Below are 18,477 nucleotides of genomic sequence, written 5' to 3'. Positions count from 1 at the left end.
CCAGGAGCTTGAGGGAGAGTGGAGAGTTAAGCCCTTAAGCAAAGCCAAGCAGGTTCCAAGCCCCCTGCAATGCTTAAGGGCATGGTCTCTGCTTCCCTCACCCTCTCTCCTCAGGCCCCAGTGCCAGCCTGGGAACCAGGCAAGCCCACCCTCTGGATTCCTCCCCCAAAGCCTGAACACTTACTATGAAAGGCTATATGCTCATGGCAAGAGAGCCTCGTTTCTCATTTCTCTCTCCTCCTCTTCCGTCTCACCGCAACCCACCCTGTCAAAATACTGCACCTCCACACAGCTGCTTCTCTTTCACTGGGAAAGGCCAGCACCTGGCCACTTTCTCTTTGGTGCTTTTGTAAACTGAGTTTTGGAAGACAGCATTCCTGCTCTTTGTCCTGAATTAGTGAAGACAAACGGTGTACTTGGTGTAAGCAGACACTGAAGGTTTGTCTAAGCTGTCAGCCTGCTCTCCCAATGCCTGTGCCTGTGCCAAGAGACCGGATGGTCCAGGAAAGGGCACCTGCCACACTGTGGTTCCCCTGCCACCCACACACACACCCCCCCCCCCAGTGCCCTTCAAAATTCTCACTTGGGTCTTCTGCAGTCAGAGTCCCTGGCCACGCCCCTTGTCTGCTATCTCCCCGCTCCGCTCAGCTCCTCGGTAACCTGGGAATGTGTCTGAACAGCCAGTTCCTATAGGAGTTCGGTCTGCCAGGGAGCTGCCTGCAGGCACAGTGCTGGGCTGGGTGAGGGGACAGGTGGGGGTTCATGTGTGTGCTCCAGCTCTTCAGGGTAGAGCATCTGGGTTCAGTTCCTCCCTCCCTCCCCTGTCCATCACACTCATGCCCTTCTAGCCACTGTAGAACGGGGGTAGGACCAGCATGGGAGCCCAAGTGTAGCATCTGACTCTGCACAGCCCCCTGTTGCCGGCTGCCTGCTTCTGCTTCCTGGCCTGTCCATCCAGCAGTGAACTGGAGGCTGCCGAAGTCCCATCCCCTTACCCTGGACCTTGGGGTGGGAGTTGGTGGGGGGCCTCTGCCACTTACTTCGCGGCAGAAAAGGGCCCGGAGTAAGGTGCGGGAGTGGGTAGGTGACGCTTGTCTGAGCATTCCACCCTTCTTCCCTAAGCCCCAGAGCCTCCCCTGCCGTTTGTCCTCAGAACTGGGTTCCTTTTTTCCCCTGTCCCTTCCTCTCCCTTCTCTCCCTTGCTGCAGACTGCACAGCGCAAGATCAGGGAAATTGTACAACAGGTGAAGCAGCAGGAGCAGAAATACCCTCAGGGAGTCGCCTCACAGCGCAGCAAGTGAGGCTCCCACAGGCACCAGCAAAACAACGGATGAATGTAGCCCTTCCAACACCTGACAGAATGAGACCAAACACAGCCAGCCAGATCGGGAGCAAACCAAAGACCATCTGAGGAATGAGAAGTCTGCGGAGGCGGCCAGGGACTCTGCAGAGGCCCCCGAGAATCCCAGGGGCCGAGGAGGGGTGGGGAAGGTCAGCCAGGTTTGCCAGAACCACCGGGCCGCCTCCCGCCCCGCAGGGCTTCTGCAGGCTTCACCATCCACTTCACCATCCACTCGGATCTCTCCTTAACTCCCACGACGCTATCCCTTTTAGTTGAACTAACATAGGTGAACGTGTTCAAAGCCAAGCAAAATGCACACCCTTTTTTTGTGGCAAATCGTCTCTGTACATGTGTGTACATATTAGAAGGGGAAGATGTTAAGATATGTGGCCTGTGGGTTACACAGGGTGCCTGCAGCAGTAATATATTTTAGAAATAATATATCAGATAACTCAACTAACTCCAATTCTTAATCAATTATTAATTTTTTTTCTTTTTAAAGAGAAAGCAGGCTTTTCTAGACTTTAAAGAATAAAGTCTTTCTTTGGGAGGTCTCACGGTGTAGAGAGGAGCTTTGAGGCCACCCACACGAAATTCACCCAGAGGGAAATCCCGTCGGAAGGACACTCACGCAGTTCTGGATCACCTGTGTATGTCAACAGAAGGGATACCGTCTCCTTGAAGAGGAAACTCTGTCACTCCTCATGCCTGTCTAGCTCATACACCCATTTCTCTTTGCTTCACAGGTTTTAAACTGGTTTTTTGCATACTGCTATATAATTCTCTGTCTCTCTCTGTTTATCTCTCCCCTCCCTCCCCTCCCCTTCTTCTCCATCTCCATTCTTTTGAATTCCCTCATCCCTCCATCTCAATCCCGTATCTATGCACCCCCTCTACCCAGGCAAAGCAGTGCTCTGAGTATCACATCACACAAAAGGAACAAAAGCGAAACACACAAACCAGCCTCAGCTTACACTTGGTTACTCAAAAGAACAAGAGTCAATGGTACTTGTCCTAGCGTTTTGGAAGAGGAAAACAGGAACCCATCAAACCAACCAGTCAACCAAACAAAGAAAAAATTCCACAATGAAAGAATGTATTTTGTCTTTTTGCATTTTGGTGTATAAGCCATCAATATTCAGCAAAATGATTTCTTTCTTAAAAAAAAAAAAATGTGGAGGAAAGTAGAAATTTACCAAGGTTGTTGGCCCAGGGCGTTAAATTTACAGATTTTTTTAACGAGAAAAACACACAGAAAAAGCTACCTCAGGTGTTTTTTACCTCAGCACCTTGCTCTTGTGTTTCCCTTAGAGATTTTGTAAAACTGATAGTTGGAGCATTTTTTTATTTTTTTAATAAAAATGAGTTGGAAAAAAAAATAAGATATCAACTGCCAGCCTGGAGAAGGTGACAGTGCAAGTGTGCAACAGCTGTTCTGAATTGTCTTCCGCTAGCCAAGAACCTATATGGCCTTCTTTTGGACAAACCTTGAAAATGTTTATTTAAAAAAAAAAAAGATGACAAAGAAAAACAGAGAGAGAGAATATTGGAGATGTCCTGAATTTTCATAGGGTACGCGCCATTAGGGCTTTTGCGCTAAAGGATGAACATGTACTGGTTTATGTGGACAAGCCATTATACCACCAGACTGCAATGCCAGTTTCCTCTACTGCAAACAGTGTTCTGTGACAAAAAAAAAAAAAAGAAAAAAAAAAGAGAAAAAAAGAAATATATCCAGCTAACAAGATCCTGGTGTCTTGGTGTTTTATTTTACTAAGTAAGCATTGCCTCATCCCAGGTGTCAGCTGAGTCCTAACTGAGGGACCTGGGGAGGCAGGCGGTGAATATGACCAGGATCTGCACAGCTACTCTGAGAAAGCTGGTTTTTCCCAGGAAAGTCTTTGGGAGAAGCTAAACTAGATCGGTGGTCAAAGTGTAGTCCCCAGACCAGCAGCATCAGCTATCACCTGGGAACTTGTTAGAAATGTAGATTCTTGGGGTCCACCTTGAATCAGAAATCCTGGGGGTGAGGCCCAGCAACCTTTTCAGCAAGGTTTCTGGGTGATTGCTGTGTGCACTGAAGTTTCAGAACCCCGGGGCTAGAGGGATGGATCGACTGCATGTCAAGCTAGGGAAGACCAGTCTATCCTTAAGGAACTTCAAGCTTGGCCAGGCAAAGCTGCTTTCTAAGTGGAGGAAAGGGGGAGGATAATATGCCCGACAGTTCTGGGAAGAGGCACTTCAGGCCTCCACGGGAAGCTCACTTTTAAGTGCAGGCATACCTCAGGGACGTTGCAGGTTCAGTTCCAGACCACCACAGTAAAGCGAACTTGGCAATAAAATGAGTCACACACGTTTTAGTGTCCTACAGCATGAGTTATGTTTACACTATATTAAGTGTGCAATAGCATTATTTCTAAAACTGTACATTTTTTGTGTTTTTTTTATTTTTGAAACAGTCTTGCTCTGTCACCCAGGCTGGAGTGCAGTGGCGCGAGCTCGGTTCACTGCCACCTCCGCCTCCCAGGTTCAAGCAATTGTCCTGCCTCAGCCTCCCCAGTAGCTGTGACTACAGGCATGTGCCACCACACCTGGCCAACTTTCTGTATTTTTAGTAGAGATGGGGCTTCACCGTGTTAACCAGGACTGTCTTGTGATCTGCTTGCCTTGGCCTCCCAAAGTTCTGGGATTACAGGCGTGAGCCACCGCGCCAGGCCCGATGGTGTACATATCTCAATTAAAAATACTTTATTGCTAAAAATGCTAATGATCATCTGAGCCTTAGGCAAGTCGTACTCTTTTGGGTCATGAAGAGTTTTGCCTCAATGTTGATGGCTGCCGACCGATGAGGGTGGTGGTTGCTGAAGGTACAGGTGGCTGTGGCAGTTTCTTCAAATAAGACAATGAAGTTTGGGGCATCGATTGACTCTTCCTTTCACAAAATATTTCTCTGTAGCATGCGATGCTGTTTGACGTAGTGCTTTATCCACAGAACTTCTCCCAAAATTGGAGTCAGTTCTCTCAAACCCTGCCGCTGCTTCATCAGCTAAGTTTATGTAATAATCGAAAGCCTTTGTTGTCCTTCCAACAATGTTCACAGCATCTTCACCAGGAGTAGATTCCATCTCAAGAAACCACTTTCTTTGCTCATCCATAAGAAGCAACTCTGCCCATCTGTTCAAGTTTGATTATGATCATGATTGTATAATTCGGTCACATCTTCAGGCTCCACTTCTAGTTCTCTTGCTGTTTCCACCACATCTGCAGTTACTTCCTCCACTGAAGTCTTGAACCCTCAATGTCATCCATGAGGGTTGGAATCAACTTCTTCCAAACTCCTGTTAAAGTTGGTATTTTTACTTCCTTCCATGAATCACAAATGTTCTTAATGACATCGAGAATGGTGAATCCTTTCTGGCTTTTCAATTTGCCCAGATTCATCAGAATCATCATCATCTATGGCAGCTGTAGCCTTATGAAATGTACTTTTTTTTTTTTTTGATGGAGTCTCACTCTGTCACCCAGGCTGGAGTGTAGTGGCCTGATCTCGACTCACTGCAGCCTCCACCTCCCACGTTCAAGGAATTCTCCTGCCTCAACCTCCCAAGTAGCTGGGATTACAGGTGCCTGCCATCACGCCTGGCTACTTTTTGTATTTTTAATAGAGACAGGGTTTCACCATGTTGGCCAGGCTGGTTTCGAACTCCTGACCTCAAGTGATCCTCCTGCCTCGGCCTCCCAAAGTGCTAGGATTACAGGCATGAACCACCACACCTGGCCAATTTATTTAAAAATTTATATCTTAAAAAAATTTGAGACTGGATGCAGTGGCTCATGCCTGTAATCCCAATACTTTGGGAGGCTGCGGCAGGCAGATCACCTGAGGTCAGGAGTTCGAGACCAGCCTGGTCAACATGGTGAAACACTGTCTCCACTAAAAATACAAAAATTAGCCAGGCGTGGTGGTGCACACTTGTAATCCCAGCTGCTTGGGAGGCTGAGACAGGAGAATTGCTTGGACCTGGGAGGTGGAGGTTGCAGTAAACCGAGATTGTGCCAGTGTACTCCAGCCTGGGCAACCAAGTGAGATTCTGTCTCAAAAAAAAAAAAAAAAAAGATTTGAAGTTTGAAATTATCTTTTGATATATGGGCTACAGAATGGATGTCGTTAGCTGACATGAAGACATTCATCTCCTTGTACAGCTCTTGGGTGACCAGGTGCGTTGTCAGTGAGCAGTAATAATTTGAATCTCAATAGGGGGCTTAAAATACTCAGTAAACTATGCTGTAAACAGATGTGCTGGCACCCAAGCTTTGTTACTCTATTTCTAGGGCACAGGCAGAGTAGATTTAGCATCATTCTTAGGGGTCCTAGGATTTTTAGAATGGTAAATGAGCATTGCCTTCAACAGAGTTACCAGTTGCATTAACCCCTAAGAGTCAGCCTTCCTTTGAAGCTCTGAAACCAAACATTGACTTTTCTGCTTTAGCTATAAAAGTCCTAGATGACATCTTCTTCTTATAGAAGGCTGTTTGATCAACATTGAACATCTGTTGTTTGGTGTAGCCACCTTCATCAATGATCTTAGATCTTTCAGATAACTGCTGCAGCTTCTCCAGCAGCTCCCGCTGCTTCACCTTGCACTTTTGTATTACATGTGGCTTCTGTCCTTAAACCTCATGAACCAACCATTGAAGAGAGTTAGGGCCTTGCTCTGGACTAGGCTTTGGCTTAAGGGAATCTTGTGACTGGTTTCATTTTCTATCCAGATCACTCAAACTTTCTCCCTATCAGCAGTAAGGGTGTTTCACTTTCTTACTGTTCCTGGTTCACTGGAGTAGCACTTTTAATTTCCGTCAAGAACTTTTCCTTTGTATTCATTTGGCTGTTTGGCACAGAAGGCCCAGCTGTCAGCCTGTCTTAACTATCAACATGCTTTCCTCAGTAAGCTTAATCACTTTTCTTGCTTTCCATTTAAAACAAAAGATGTGTAACCCTTCCTTTCACTTGAACATTAAGAGGCCATTATAAGGTTATTAAGTGGCCTGTTCCAATATTGTTTCTTAGAGAATAGGAAGGCCGGAGGAAAGGGAAAGAGATGGGGAATGGCAGGTCAGTGAAGCAGTCAGAACTCACACAAATTATAGGTTTTTTGCCACGTGGGCATGGTTTGTGGTGCTGAATTATGAAAGTGATATAAGAGATTACTGATCATAGATCACCATAATAGTTAATATAATGAAAAAGTTGGAAATAAATATTGCAAGAATTACCAAAATGTGACCCAGAGATACAAAGTGAGCATGTTGTTGGGAAAATGCCAATAGACTTACACAAGGTTGTTACAAATGTACAATTTGTAAAAACTGCAGTGTCTTCAAGTGCAATAAAGCCAAGTTCAATAAACAGGGAATGCCTGTATTCTGGGAGGTCAGAAGGGCAGGATCAGCCTTGGACTGAGGAGTGGGTGCTCTACCTGGCACTGCCACCAACATGCTGTGCAAAGGTTGGACGAGAAAAGCCCTGCTCCATTTATAAGCTTATGTTCATAGACTTGGAGAGCCTACGAGAGATGGCTGCCATACGTCCAAGTGATCTGAGGAATACAGAGTTAACACTGACTGCCAGAGATAGCCAGTTCAGCTTTTTGGGATGACAGTTCAGGGCACATGGGGGCAGATGACGGTGAACTGATGGGATTCCAGAGTAGCCACATTCCCCGTATACCATGTAAAATGTGTTCCTCACTGATGTCCTCACTCATTTTCTCATTATTTCCAATTTCAGTGATGCTGACTTGACTTTTGAAGTTTTATGGCATGGAGATGTCCAGCTGTTCGCCCTACTGTTACTCTCACTGCTGTGGTTGGCATGATGGACAGGGACAGCCTGGCCCTTCATGTGGCCAGTAGAAGCCCCTGTACCTGTGGCTCCACCTTCGCCCTCCCCTGTTTAGGACTCAAACCCACTGCTCTCACAAATAAGCCATAGGTGCCAGCCAGCCCAAGAGAAGTTGTGGGATTCTTGGCAGCCACAGTCATTACTGAAAGGTGTTCCCTAATTGAGGTATCCATGTCAAATGAGCAAGAACACTTTTCTGTTTGTTTTTTTTTTTTTTTTTGAGACAGTGTCTTGCTCTGTTGCCCAGGCTGGAGTGCAGTGGCGCGATCTCGGCTCGCTGCAACCTCCGTTTCCCCGGTTCAAGCAATTCTCCTGCCTCAGCTTCCCGAGTAGCTGGGATTACAGGCACCTGCTACCACGCTTGGCTCATTTTTGTATTTTTAGTAGAAACAGGGTTTCACCATGTTGGCCAGGCTAGTCTCCAACTCCTGACCTCAGGTTACCCACCTGACTCAGTCTCCCAAAGTGCTGGGATTACAGGCTTGAGCCACTGCACCTGGTAGAAACAGCACTGTTTTTTGTTTTTTTTTTTTTTTTGAGTGGAGTTTCACTTTTTTTGCCCAGACTGGAGTACAGTGGTGCGATCTCGGTTCACTGCAACCTCTGCCTCCTGGGTTGAAGTGATTCTCCTGCTTCAGACTCCCCAGTAGCTGGGATTACAGGCATGCACCACCACGCCCGGCTAATTTTGTATTTTTAGTAGAGATGGGGTTTCACCATGTTGGCCAAGCTGGTCTCGAACTCCTGACCTCAGGCGATCCTCCCACCTCGGCCTCCCAAAGTACTGGGATTACAGGCGTGAGTCACTGCACCCGTCTTAGAACAGCACATCTTTAAAGGAAGGGCTTTAAGTATAGGCCCAAGAACTTGGTGATGACTCTCAGGATGAGGAGGACATCTGGGAGGGGGAGAAGTGACACAGGAACCTCCAAAAGTGGACCCCTTTGACTCCACCTATCAGATTTCATTGTTTGACCCGTATTACAGGTGACAGAATTTCAGGTTTCACTTTTAAAGTGCCCATTTCCAAACCATTTGTCTATGAATATGTGCAAGAAAGACAAGAGAAAAGGGTGCTGACATGATGCCCGACTTGCCCTTGCATGAAGCACCCCTAAAGTGTCCTAGGCCTGCAGAAATGAAGGGGAGACCACAAGAAGAGGCAGAAGACAGGTACAAGACCAGCTCGCTTTGTTCCTAAGCAAGGACTTTTCTCCCAGCAGCCCATTTCCAGGGAACCCTGGATTATTTTGCAACTGGGTTCAACTCTTGAGTTTTCTGAGGGCAGCACCAGCATGAGACCATCCTTTACAGGACGGCGTCCTGTTCCACCTTACAGTGAGTAAGAAGTTTCATGTATGTGAACTGGGCTCTGATGAACTGTTCACATGTGGGCTCAGACCACCACAATCAATTTCTTCAGCTATAAATCCCAGTCTTGACATGACAGTCTGACATCCCAGAAAGTCCTAACTGCACATGATTTTACACTAAAATAGTAGTTGTTAAATGGAGATTTAGCTTAACTAGGAAGGTTTTTATTCATTAGCGAACATCACTCCAAAAGCCCCTTCCTACCACCTTAGATTGAATCCCCTGAAAATCTATGATGCGTAGCGGTCTGTTAATCTAAGCCTGAACATCCCTTTTGTCCTGTTCATCCCCCCACCCTCTAGCTCTGACCGGTGCCATTCTTGGTTCCTCGAACATGGAGCTCTGGAAAGGAAGGACTGATACAGGCTGGCTGTAGATCAGAAGAGGATTCCAGCATAGAGAGAGAATTTAAAATATGAGAAAAGGAGAATTGATAGAAGTTTGGAGGAGTTTCAACGAAGAACCAAAGCAAAGGATGAGCTGTAGACAGGAAGACAGCACCTTGACAGTGACGGGAGGCACGGGTGAGAGAGAACGCTGGGCTGCTGAGGACAGGCAGGGAAGACCAATAACCTTGCACCAATTGGGATTCAAATGGCTGAGTAGACAGAGAAGGGAGAAGGACTTGAAGACTATGAAAAAAATTTGGCCTAGTCTTATCCCTACCTCTCTGGGGAAGGATGTGGGCCACAGAGGTATCTCCATGTTTCTATTATGAAGGGAGCCCACAATTCCAGATGGCTAGAAACCTGCCTAAATCATATGGGCATCCAAACTTCTGTGCCTTGGGGCCTCCTGGAGCCTTTTTGGCCTACTACCATGACTAACAACACGGCTAGCAAATTCCCCAGAAGTTCACTGTCAGTTCCTGCTGCTGCCCTTTATTTCCTCCCTTCACTCCCCCTAAGATGAACAAAAATTGAAGATGCATCCCATACAGGTTCATTTTCTGTTTTTTTTTTTTTTTTTTTTCCTTGAGACGGAATCTCGCCCTGTCACCAGGGATGGAGTGCAGTGGCGTGATCACAGCTCAGTGCAACATCCGCCTCTCAAGTTCAATGATTCTCCTGCCTCAGCTTCCCAAGTAGCTGGGATTACAGGCGCCCGCCACCATGCCCGGCTTATTTTTGTACTATTAGTAGAGACGGGGTTTCACCATGTTGGCCAGGCTGGTCACCATTCCTGACCTCCAAGTGATCTGCCTGCCTTGGCCTCCCAAAGTGCTGGGATTACAGGCATGAGCCACCGTGCCCAGCCCATTTTTCTAATCTAGCTCATATCAGCCACAGAAAGTCATTGTCTCTGGAAACCCTAATTGAGTGTTCTTAACAGCTCTTGCTGTCTCAGAAACAGCTGGCATGACGGGAAAACCTCAGAGACAAAATTACATTATTATTTTTTTTTTCCCTTTGGACAAAGGTTCTTCCTCTCTTGCCCAGGCTGGAGTGCAGTGGCACAGTCATGGCTCACTGCAGCCTCAACCTCCTGGGCTCAAGCAATCTTCCCACCTCAGCCTCCTGAGTAGCTGGGACTACAGCCATGCACCACCACACCTGGCTAATTTTTTAAATAATTATTTTTATTTCAATAGTTTTTTTTGGGGGGGGGGGGGCTGGTGGCTCACACCTGTAATCCCAGCACTTTGGGAGGCCAAGGTGGGTGGATCACTTGGAGGTCAGGAATTCGAGGCCAGCCTGGCCAACATGGTGAAACCCCGTCTCTACTAAAAATACAAAAATTAGCCAGATGTGATGGCACATGCCTGTAGTCCCAGCTACTTGGGGGGCAGAGGTGGGAGGATTGCCTGAGCCCAGGAAGTCAAGGCTGCAGTGACCTGAAATCATGCCGCTGCACTCCAACACAGTAAACAGAGTAAGACCCTGTATCCCAAAAGAGGAAGAAAACATTACCTACAGAGGGTAAGAAACAGGGTGAAGCCAACAAAACTACTGTGAATGCATTTGGGTAGTTTTTGCTCTTGAGCTGGTGTTTATTTTTCAGAACTACAAAACAAAAGCAAAAAGCAAATCCCTAAATACTTAAAAAAAAAAGAATCCAACCGTGTATCAAGTTGACAGCATAATCAGAGAAAAAAGTATTTTGATTTTAAAAACAGTATTTTCATTGAGAATCTCTAGTGGGATGTATTCTAAGAAAAATAATTGCAGGCCAGGCACGGTGGCTCACGCCTGTAATCCCAGCACTTTGGGAGGCCGAGGCGGGTGGATCGCGAGGTCAGGAGTTCAAGACCAGCCTGGCCACCATGGTGAAACCCCGTCTCTACTAAAAATACAAAAATTAGCCAAGCATGGTGGCAGGCACCTGTAGTCCTAGCTACTCGGGAGGCTGAGGCAGGAGAATCACTTGAATCCCGGAGGCAGAGGCTGCAGTGAGCTGAGATTGCACCACTGTACTCCAGCCTGGGTGAGACAGAGCAAGACTCTACTCTGTTTAAAAAATAAAATAAAAATGAAGGGATGATTCATGTCCCACCAAGGATGGAGCAGAATGGTGAGAGATTTTATCATGTTACTCAGAATGGTGCACAATTTAAAACTTACAAAGTGTTTATTTCTGTTATTTCATTTAATGTTTTCAAACCACGGTTGACCAAGAGTAACTGAAACCATGGAAAGCAAAACCACAAGGGGGGTTTTCTGTACTATTCCATTTTGCCTGAGTCCTGAAATCCCAATAATAAAAGGTTTTTTTGTAAAGTAGTTGAAAGAAGGATAAAATGGTTGACTAAAATGAGATATTAAATCCCTCCGAATGAACTGAAGGCCTACACATGAAAAATGTTATAAAACTTAAATCAGTGGAGACACAATCATCCCATGCTGGAAGAAATGAAAAAGTCAAAATACCAATGGGTAATTATCTTTTTCCTGATTTTTAAAAATATACATAACTTTTAACCCAGAAATTGTTATGCTAAGAGTTTCTTAGAATAACCCAAACATTGTGCAAGACGTTATATTCAATAATACTGGATTAAATAAATGTTATAGCCATATAGTGGAATACTGTGCAATTAAAATGATAGATTTATTGACATGAAAATGTTCAAGTGGAAAAGGAGTTTATAATCATTTATATAGTTCTGTATTTGTTAATAACAAGTTATATACAAACACAAGCCTGGATATGTATTCACACACCCATGAAGGGGGAAGGCCAGGATATATACACCCTCTTCTTTTTTTTTTTGAGACGGAGTCTCAGGCTGGAGTGCAGTGGTATGCTCTCTGCTCACTGCAACCTCCACCTCCCGGGCTGAAGCGATTCTCCTGCCTCAACCTCCCCAGTAGCTGGAATTACAGGCACCCACCACGACACTCAGCTAATTTTTGTATTTCTAGTACATATGGAGTGTCACCATGTTGGTCAGGCTGGTCTTGAACTCCTGACCTCAAGTCATTGGCCCAACTCAGCCTCCCAAAGTGCTGGGATTACATGTGTGAGCCACCGCACCTGGCCCAAATGTTAAGAGGTATTAACTCTGGTTGGTGAATTTGCAGAATTAATATTCTTTACCTTATCAGTATTTTCTTTGAACACGTATTACTGATATAATTAAATAAAAATCAAAGGAGACAGGGTGGTAGTGTGGGATCAAACTTTATGATCGCCATGAGGAGGGGTGTTCCTGGGAGGCCGTGGAAGGGGAGTGGTAAGGTTGCCCCATGTGTTCTTCAAGTACATACTGCCAAGAACTCTCTCTGTTGCTTCTCCTGGCACTTTCCTAAGTGTATTCCATAAAATAGTTCCACAGGTGTCTCATAGAAAAGGGTTCAACGTCCAAGTTTTAGGAAAGGCTAGGTTAAGACATAATTTGTTCATATCAAACTTCTTATGATGTTTGTTATGCATCCCCAAGAGGAAAGGACATGGTACACATATTCATTGGCCCACAGACCCTTTATTTCTTTAAAAAAAAAAAAAAAAAAGGCTGGGCACGGTGGCTCACGCCTGTAATCCCAGCACTTTGGGAGGCCGAGATGGGCAGATCATGAGGTCAGGAGATCAAGACATCCTGGCTGACACAGTGAAACCCCGTCTCCACTAAAAATACAAAAAAATTAGCGGGGCGTGGTGGCGGCACCTGTAGTCCCAGCTACTTGGGAGGCTGAGGCAAGAGAATGGCGTGAACCCGGGAAGTGGAGCTTGCAGTGAGCTGGGATCGCGCCACTGCATTCCAGCCTGGGTGACAGAGCAAGACACCGTCTCCAAAAAAAAAAAAAAAAATTAGGGTCTTGCCATCTTGCCCAGGCTAGTCTCAAACTCCTGGGCTCAAGTGATCCTCCTGCCTCAGTGGCCCCCAAAGTGCTGGGATTACATATTTTTTATACAAGTTACAAGACTTAACACATTTTAGGAAATGCCCATCTAAAGACCTACAATTTAAGGATTGTTTCCACCACATATTTCCATCTAGGGTCTCAAAGCTGCTAGCCTGTTTTCCTAGATTTAGATGGACTCATCTCAAAACAGCCTCACATTTATTATATATATGCTTTTTTGTTTTTGTTTTTTGGTCTCAAGCTTTATGGTTTTAAACAGAATTTGCATCTTGTGGTCAGGTCACTTAGAGCAGTATTTTCCTTCCCTGAATTATCTGTCCATTAGTGGGCAGAGAAATCAACTTGGTGGTCACAACCTGAATTTTTTAAAAAACTGAAATAAATCTTATCAGAGTATAGTAAGAATATGTATTACTTCACAAAAGTACATGTGAAATTTTTGTGTCCATATATAATCACACTATGTGTGTATGTGGTCACAACATAAAATACACTTATTCCTATGAGTTGCAATAAAAGAAAAGTGAAAGCCACTGAATTAAAGAGATGAATTTATTGGTAAATAGATAAAATTAACACCTATTTTAATATATCCAAACCCCTTCCTTATATATATTAGGTAAATTAAAAGAAAAGAAATTATCAAAGCAATAATACAGCCAGCTAGATTGCCAACTTACAAACGAGTAAAGTACCATAAGTTTGTTTGAATATCAGGTGCTTAGGAGTTTTTCTCAAAGAAACAGTTATAAAAGAGAATAGGTTCCCAATTAGTTCACAAAAGCCAATGTAAAGGATGTAGCTTAACTATAGTACTGAGGTTGTCACACACTTAACTTTCGGTCTCTTGCTTATTTATTCATATCTGAGGTTCACTATTTCTACTAGGACACATTCTGCCCACACCCACACCTTGGTCTCCACATCGAGCAGCGCCTCACAGCAGGCAGACATCTGCTATCGGACATGATGTTCCCGAAGTTGTGCTTAGGATTTCAGAGGAGGAAAAGTTCAGAGGTTCTAATAGCCTTGGGTAACTGAGGTAGAATATGGGGCTCCCAAGAACATCTTCCATATGTCCCAAATCTGTTTGCCTCCCACTCCCATCCAGCTCTGTTCAAGGTCAAGCTTGGGAAAGACACTTGCTCTCAATGGTATATTTTAAAAATCAACACCAATTTTTAATAGACTACCTGCTAAAAGGGAATAATGGCTCACTGCATCTTTTATCAGTCCAGTATAAAAAACACATTGGTGGGACAGGCGCAATGGCTCAAGCCTGTAATCCCAGCACTTTGGGAGGCCGAGGCGGGCAGATCACTTGAGGTGGGGAGTTCAAGACCAGCCTGACCAACATGGAGAAACCCTGTCTCTACTAAAAATACAAAATTAGCCGGGCGTGGTGGTGCATGCCTGTAATCCCAGCTACACAGGAGGCTGAGGCGGGAGAATCGCTTGAACCCAGGAGGCGGAGGTTGCAGTGAGCCGAGATTGCGCCACTGCACTCCAGCCTGGGCGACAAGAATGAGACTCTGTCTCAAAAACAAAACAAAAAAATAAAAACAACAACAAAAAACAACACTGGCTTTAATGGTGATAATTTGCTACTAATAAAATCAATAGCTGTTTTTTCAACTGAACAAAAAACCGTACTACTAACATGTTTCTTTATGCCAAGGGAGACATTCTCTAATGCCTAGAGAAGCATGGCCTGTGATCTCTCACATTCAATTCAGGAACTCAGGGTCAAGCAGAAGGCCATGCTATAGAGTTCAACACTCTGCTCTTCCCAATTTCATTATGTCCTGGAAGTTTTAAGAGCCGTCCAGAAGAGTGTACGTTAATGGAAAGCTCAGTGAGAACTGCTCTTAAGAAGCCCCTCAAATAATACATTAAGCCCAGCATAATTCATGTGGGCGGAATACAAACTGCCATTCCTAACAGGACTTACCTAGCATGGAATCAATCTTTTTTTTTTTTTGAGACAGAGTCTCACGCTGTTGCCCAGGCTGGAGTGCAGTGGCGCGATCTCGGCTCACTGCAAGCTCCGCCTCCTGGGTTCACGCCATTCTCCTGCCTCAGCCTCCTGAGTAGCTAGGACTACAGGCGCCCGCCACCGCGCCTGGCTAATTTTTTGTATTTTTAGTAGAGACGGGGTTTCACTGTGGTCTTGATCTCCTGACCTTGTGATCCGCCCGCCTCGGCCTCCCAAAGTGCTGGGATTACAGGCTTGAGCCACCGCGCCCGGCGCATGGAATCAATCTTAACCATGGTACCAAACTCTCAAGTGAAGCACGCTGATGCCCAGTGAAAGCCAGGTGTTTGGTATAATGCTGACCTAGTGACCTCTGGCCTTTTTGGCTGTGCTCATTGCCTGGTCCCAGTAGTCACTCAGTGCCAGGAGCCCAGGGAAAGGAGCAGGGGCTGCAGGAAGGAGGGAGGTGTAGCACAACCTGCTCCCACTTCAATCATCACCCAACCACATGGCCTCTGGCTGACCATCAAGTAGGCCCAGCATTTTCAATCCACACCACAGGCCCATGTCCTAAACCAGGATTTTACAAGTCTCAGGGAACTGGCTGCAATAACTATAACCAGTATACCTCTGGGACCAGCAGCCGGAGCACTCCAAATGGCAGGCATGTAGATTCATAGGTAACACATGCCCAGTTTTTCCAGTTTTACCTCTTGCTTTTATGAACCAGAACAAGTTTGGGAGGTTGAAGTAGGGAGAGGGTTGGAAATCATTTCAGCATATACTTTTTTAGGTTCTGCCAGACAACCTTTTATTACATCAGAAAAGCAACACTAGGCACTAGATCTTGCAAAATATGTTCTGACCAACTCTAAACTTTCTGAAGTTATAACCACATCAGTAAGGTTTTTAATGAACAAAAAAGTTAAATACAAACTTTCATATGCAAAATAGATTATTGTATAACTGGCAACCTCAGAGCCAAGTACTAAATTTTCTTCCACAAATTTCAGTGGGGATGGAGTGGGGAGATGTCAGTCTTAATGAGTAGAAAACTTAATTTAGGCTTAATATATAGAAAACAAAAACTCTGAGGAAAAATAGCTTTAAATTGAATAGTATCTTTTGAATTAAACAGCTCAGGCCAGGCCCTATAATTCTGAGGTTTATACTCAATCAGATCTGGGATGAAAATGAAGATTTAGGGTTTACAGTTACTTCAAATCCATGAATCCAGTTTCAAGACTAAGCCAAGTCACCTCATTTCCAGAAAGGGAAGTCTCTTTAAGATGACAACACATCTCTTCGGAAGATGCTTGGGTAGTCAGAGTTCCTTGGGCACAGGTCCACTGTTCATGGCACTGTGCCAACGCTGTAGTGTCAGACTTCCTCTGAAAGGCAACGGGAGCCCTATCCCACAGCATTTTCATTTCTCCCAGCATTTTTGAGCCTCAAAAAAACAAAAACAAAAAACAAAATCCCAAACCCTCCAGCTTCATGTTGGCAGTTACTGCTCCAGCTCCACTTCCTTCCGCCCCCAGTGAGAGTTCCCTCCTGGTCTTCAGCAGGGAGTGGCAGCTTGAGTAACATTCCTTTCAGAAATAAATAGTTCAAACAAGTAATTTAGAGCTAACTGTAAAAGAGCAGCAGCAAATGACCACTGCCCATTATGTTTGCAAACGAGTGAGTGAATGAATACGCTGAACAAACACACAGAAAACAAACAATTCACAGAGTAAATCCTGCATTTCCCACATTCATAGGGAAAAGAATCTCTTAAAAAAAATAGTAGTTAGCGTTTGTTCTTGTGTGGGTTGAACAGTCCAAAGCTCTGAGCAGGCACAGCCTTACAAACAGGATTGCAAGCAGCCCTCTGCACCCCAAGTCAGGACTAGGGTGCAGTGAGAGGCCTTCATGCACTTTTGACAGCTCAGTACCTGTGAGAGAACAAAAGTGATGCAGGGACTTTTTAACCCACAATGCATGAGGTATATGGAAATGTCTGTGAAAGAACCACCAGCAGCTAGAGGGGACCAGGCAAAGTTTTCTCACAGCAACTGCTGATGAAGGATTTCCCACACCATCTTCTTCCGGAAGAGAGGCATCTGGTGCTGCAAAGAATCCCATAAACAACACACGCATTACATCATAATGTGCACAGCAGCACAACCTTCAGGTGTAATCATGTCAATAAAGCAGGATGTCCATGTTCTTTTTCTAAATGTTGACATTTTTAGATCATGGAACATACTTATCAAACCATTAAAAGGCCGGGCGCAGTCCCAGCACTTTGGGAGGCCGAGGAGGGCAGATCATAAGGTCGGGAGATCGAAACCATCCTGGCTAACACGGTGAAACCTCGCCTCCATTAAAAATACAAAAATTAGCCGAGCATGGTGGTACATGCCTGTAGTCCCAGCTTCTCAGGAGGCTGAGGCAGGAGAATCACTTGAACCTGAGAGATGGAGGTTGCAGTGAGCCAAGATCATGCCTCTGCACTCCAGCCTGGGCAACAGAGCAAGACTCCGTCTCAAAATAAGAATAATAATAATAATAATAATAATAATAATAATAATAAACTAGTGATGTCCTACCTAGGGGTGGGGGCTAAAAAGTCTTAACACATGATTCTTAAATTATTTTAAATAGTTCAAAACATCTAGTAAAAACTGCACATTTGCTCTTAGTAAAACTGCTAAGACTAAGCAATAAATGCCTTTATTTTTTACTGGAATTGTATTAATTCAGCATGGGAGTCCTAGTTACTTCATGTAATACAGTTTGTATTATAGTTTGTATTCATGTAATAAATACAGTTTGCTTGGTAGACAACATCTATCAAAATAAAGTCTGTGGATGAAAAATATATATATATATTTTTTGAGACGGAGTCTCGCTCTGTTGCCCAGGCTGGAGTGCAGTGGCCGGATCTCAGCTCACTGCAAGCTCCGCCTCCTGGGTTTACGCCATTCTCCTGCCTCAGCATCCCCAGTAGCTGGGACTACAGGCGCCCACCACCTCGCCCGGCTAGTTTTTTGTATTTTTTAGTAGAGACGGGGTTTCACTGTGTTACCAGGATGGTCTCGATCTCCTGACCTCGTGATCCACCCGCCTCGGCCTCCCAAAGTGCTGAGATTACAAGCTTGAGCCACCACACCGGCCTGAAAAATATTTTTAATGAGGTTGTCCTCAGTTGTAAAAAGGTTGAGAATCCACTGTTACAAATTCTCAAGAATTCCCAACATACTTGAGTTTCCAATCAAATGCAGAGCCATGGAGAATTAAACAAACAAAAGAGCAGAACAGAAAGGAAGAGCAGTATTCACAAGTTACATCTTAGACCTGTGACTTCAGTGCTCACAGGCCTGTTTTTCCCTTCCTATTAAATACTGACATACCTCTTTCTTTGGCTAGAAATAATAATACACAGGAACCAATGAATGCCAGAGTTCAGAGGTTTGCAATTTGTGCCCATTGTGTACCAAAGACTAGGATAAACCTGAGAGCAGATAAAATAACAAACCCTGATTCTGGCAGGGGTAGGGCTAAAACCAAGATTTACAGCAATAAGAATAGCACA

General features: G+C 44.9%; 2 protein-coding genes and 1 long non-coding RNA gene across 27 annotated transcripts in view; 2 read left to right on the top strand and 1 right to left on the bottom strand.

The window, feature by feature from the left end:
* IGF2BP2 (insulin like growth factor 2 mRNA binding protein 2) overlaps positions 1 to 3,087 on the top strand; it is a 190,571-nt gene extending 187,484 nt beyond the window's left edge. For 17 of the 18 annotated variants that reach the window (XM_001095005.4, XM_077991990.1, XM_028843915.2 and 14 more), the window contains one exon: positions 1,209 to 3,087. In XM_001095005.4, the coding sequence (XP_001095005.1) occupies positions 1,209 to 1,301 (93 nt within the window). In that variant the 3' untranslated portion in view covers positions 1,302 to 3,087. The remainder of the gene's footprint in view (positions 1 to 1,208) is intronic. The other variant, XR_013413747.1, reaches the window with a different exon arrangement.
* A 4,043-nt stretch (positions 3,088 to 7,130) lies between these two features.
* On the top strand, positions 7,131 to 9,537 carry LOC144339084 (uncharacterized). Its single transcript, XR_013413749.1, has 2 exons — positions 7,131 to 8,582; positions 8,921 to 9,537. It is a non-coding gene; the product is annotated as an uncharacterized LOC144339084 (long non-coding RNA).
* Positions 9,538 to 15,682: 6,145 nt separating this feature from the next.
* Positions 15,683 to 18,477, bottom strand: part of SENP2 (SUMO specific peptidase 2) — a 48,354-nt gene continuing 45,559 nt past the window's right edge. For all 8 annotated transcript variants that reach the window (XM_077991982.1, XM_077991984.1, XM_077991983.1 and 5 more), the window contains one exon: positions 15,683 to 17,008. In XM_077991982.1, coding sequence (XP_077848108.1) covers positions 16,946 to 17,008 — 63 coding nt within the window. In that variant the 3' untranslated portion in view covers positions 15,683 to 16,945. The remainder of the gene's footprint in view (positions 17,009 to 18,477) is intronic.

The sequence above is a fragment of the Macaca mulatta genome, chromosome 2, assembly GCF_049350105.2.
Source record: "Macaca mulatta isolate MMU2019108-1 chromosome 2, T2T-MMU8v2.0, whole genome shotgun sequence".
In the NCBI taxonomy this organism is placed as follows: domain Eukaryota; kingdom Metazoa; phylum Chordata; class Mammalia; order Primates; family Cercopithecidae; genus Macaca; species Macaca mulatta.
The sequence above is the reverse complement of the archived record's forward strand: the minus strand, read 5'-3'. Positions and strand labels throughout refer to the sequence as shown.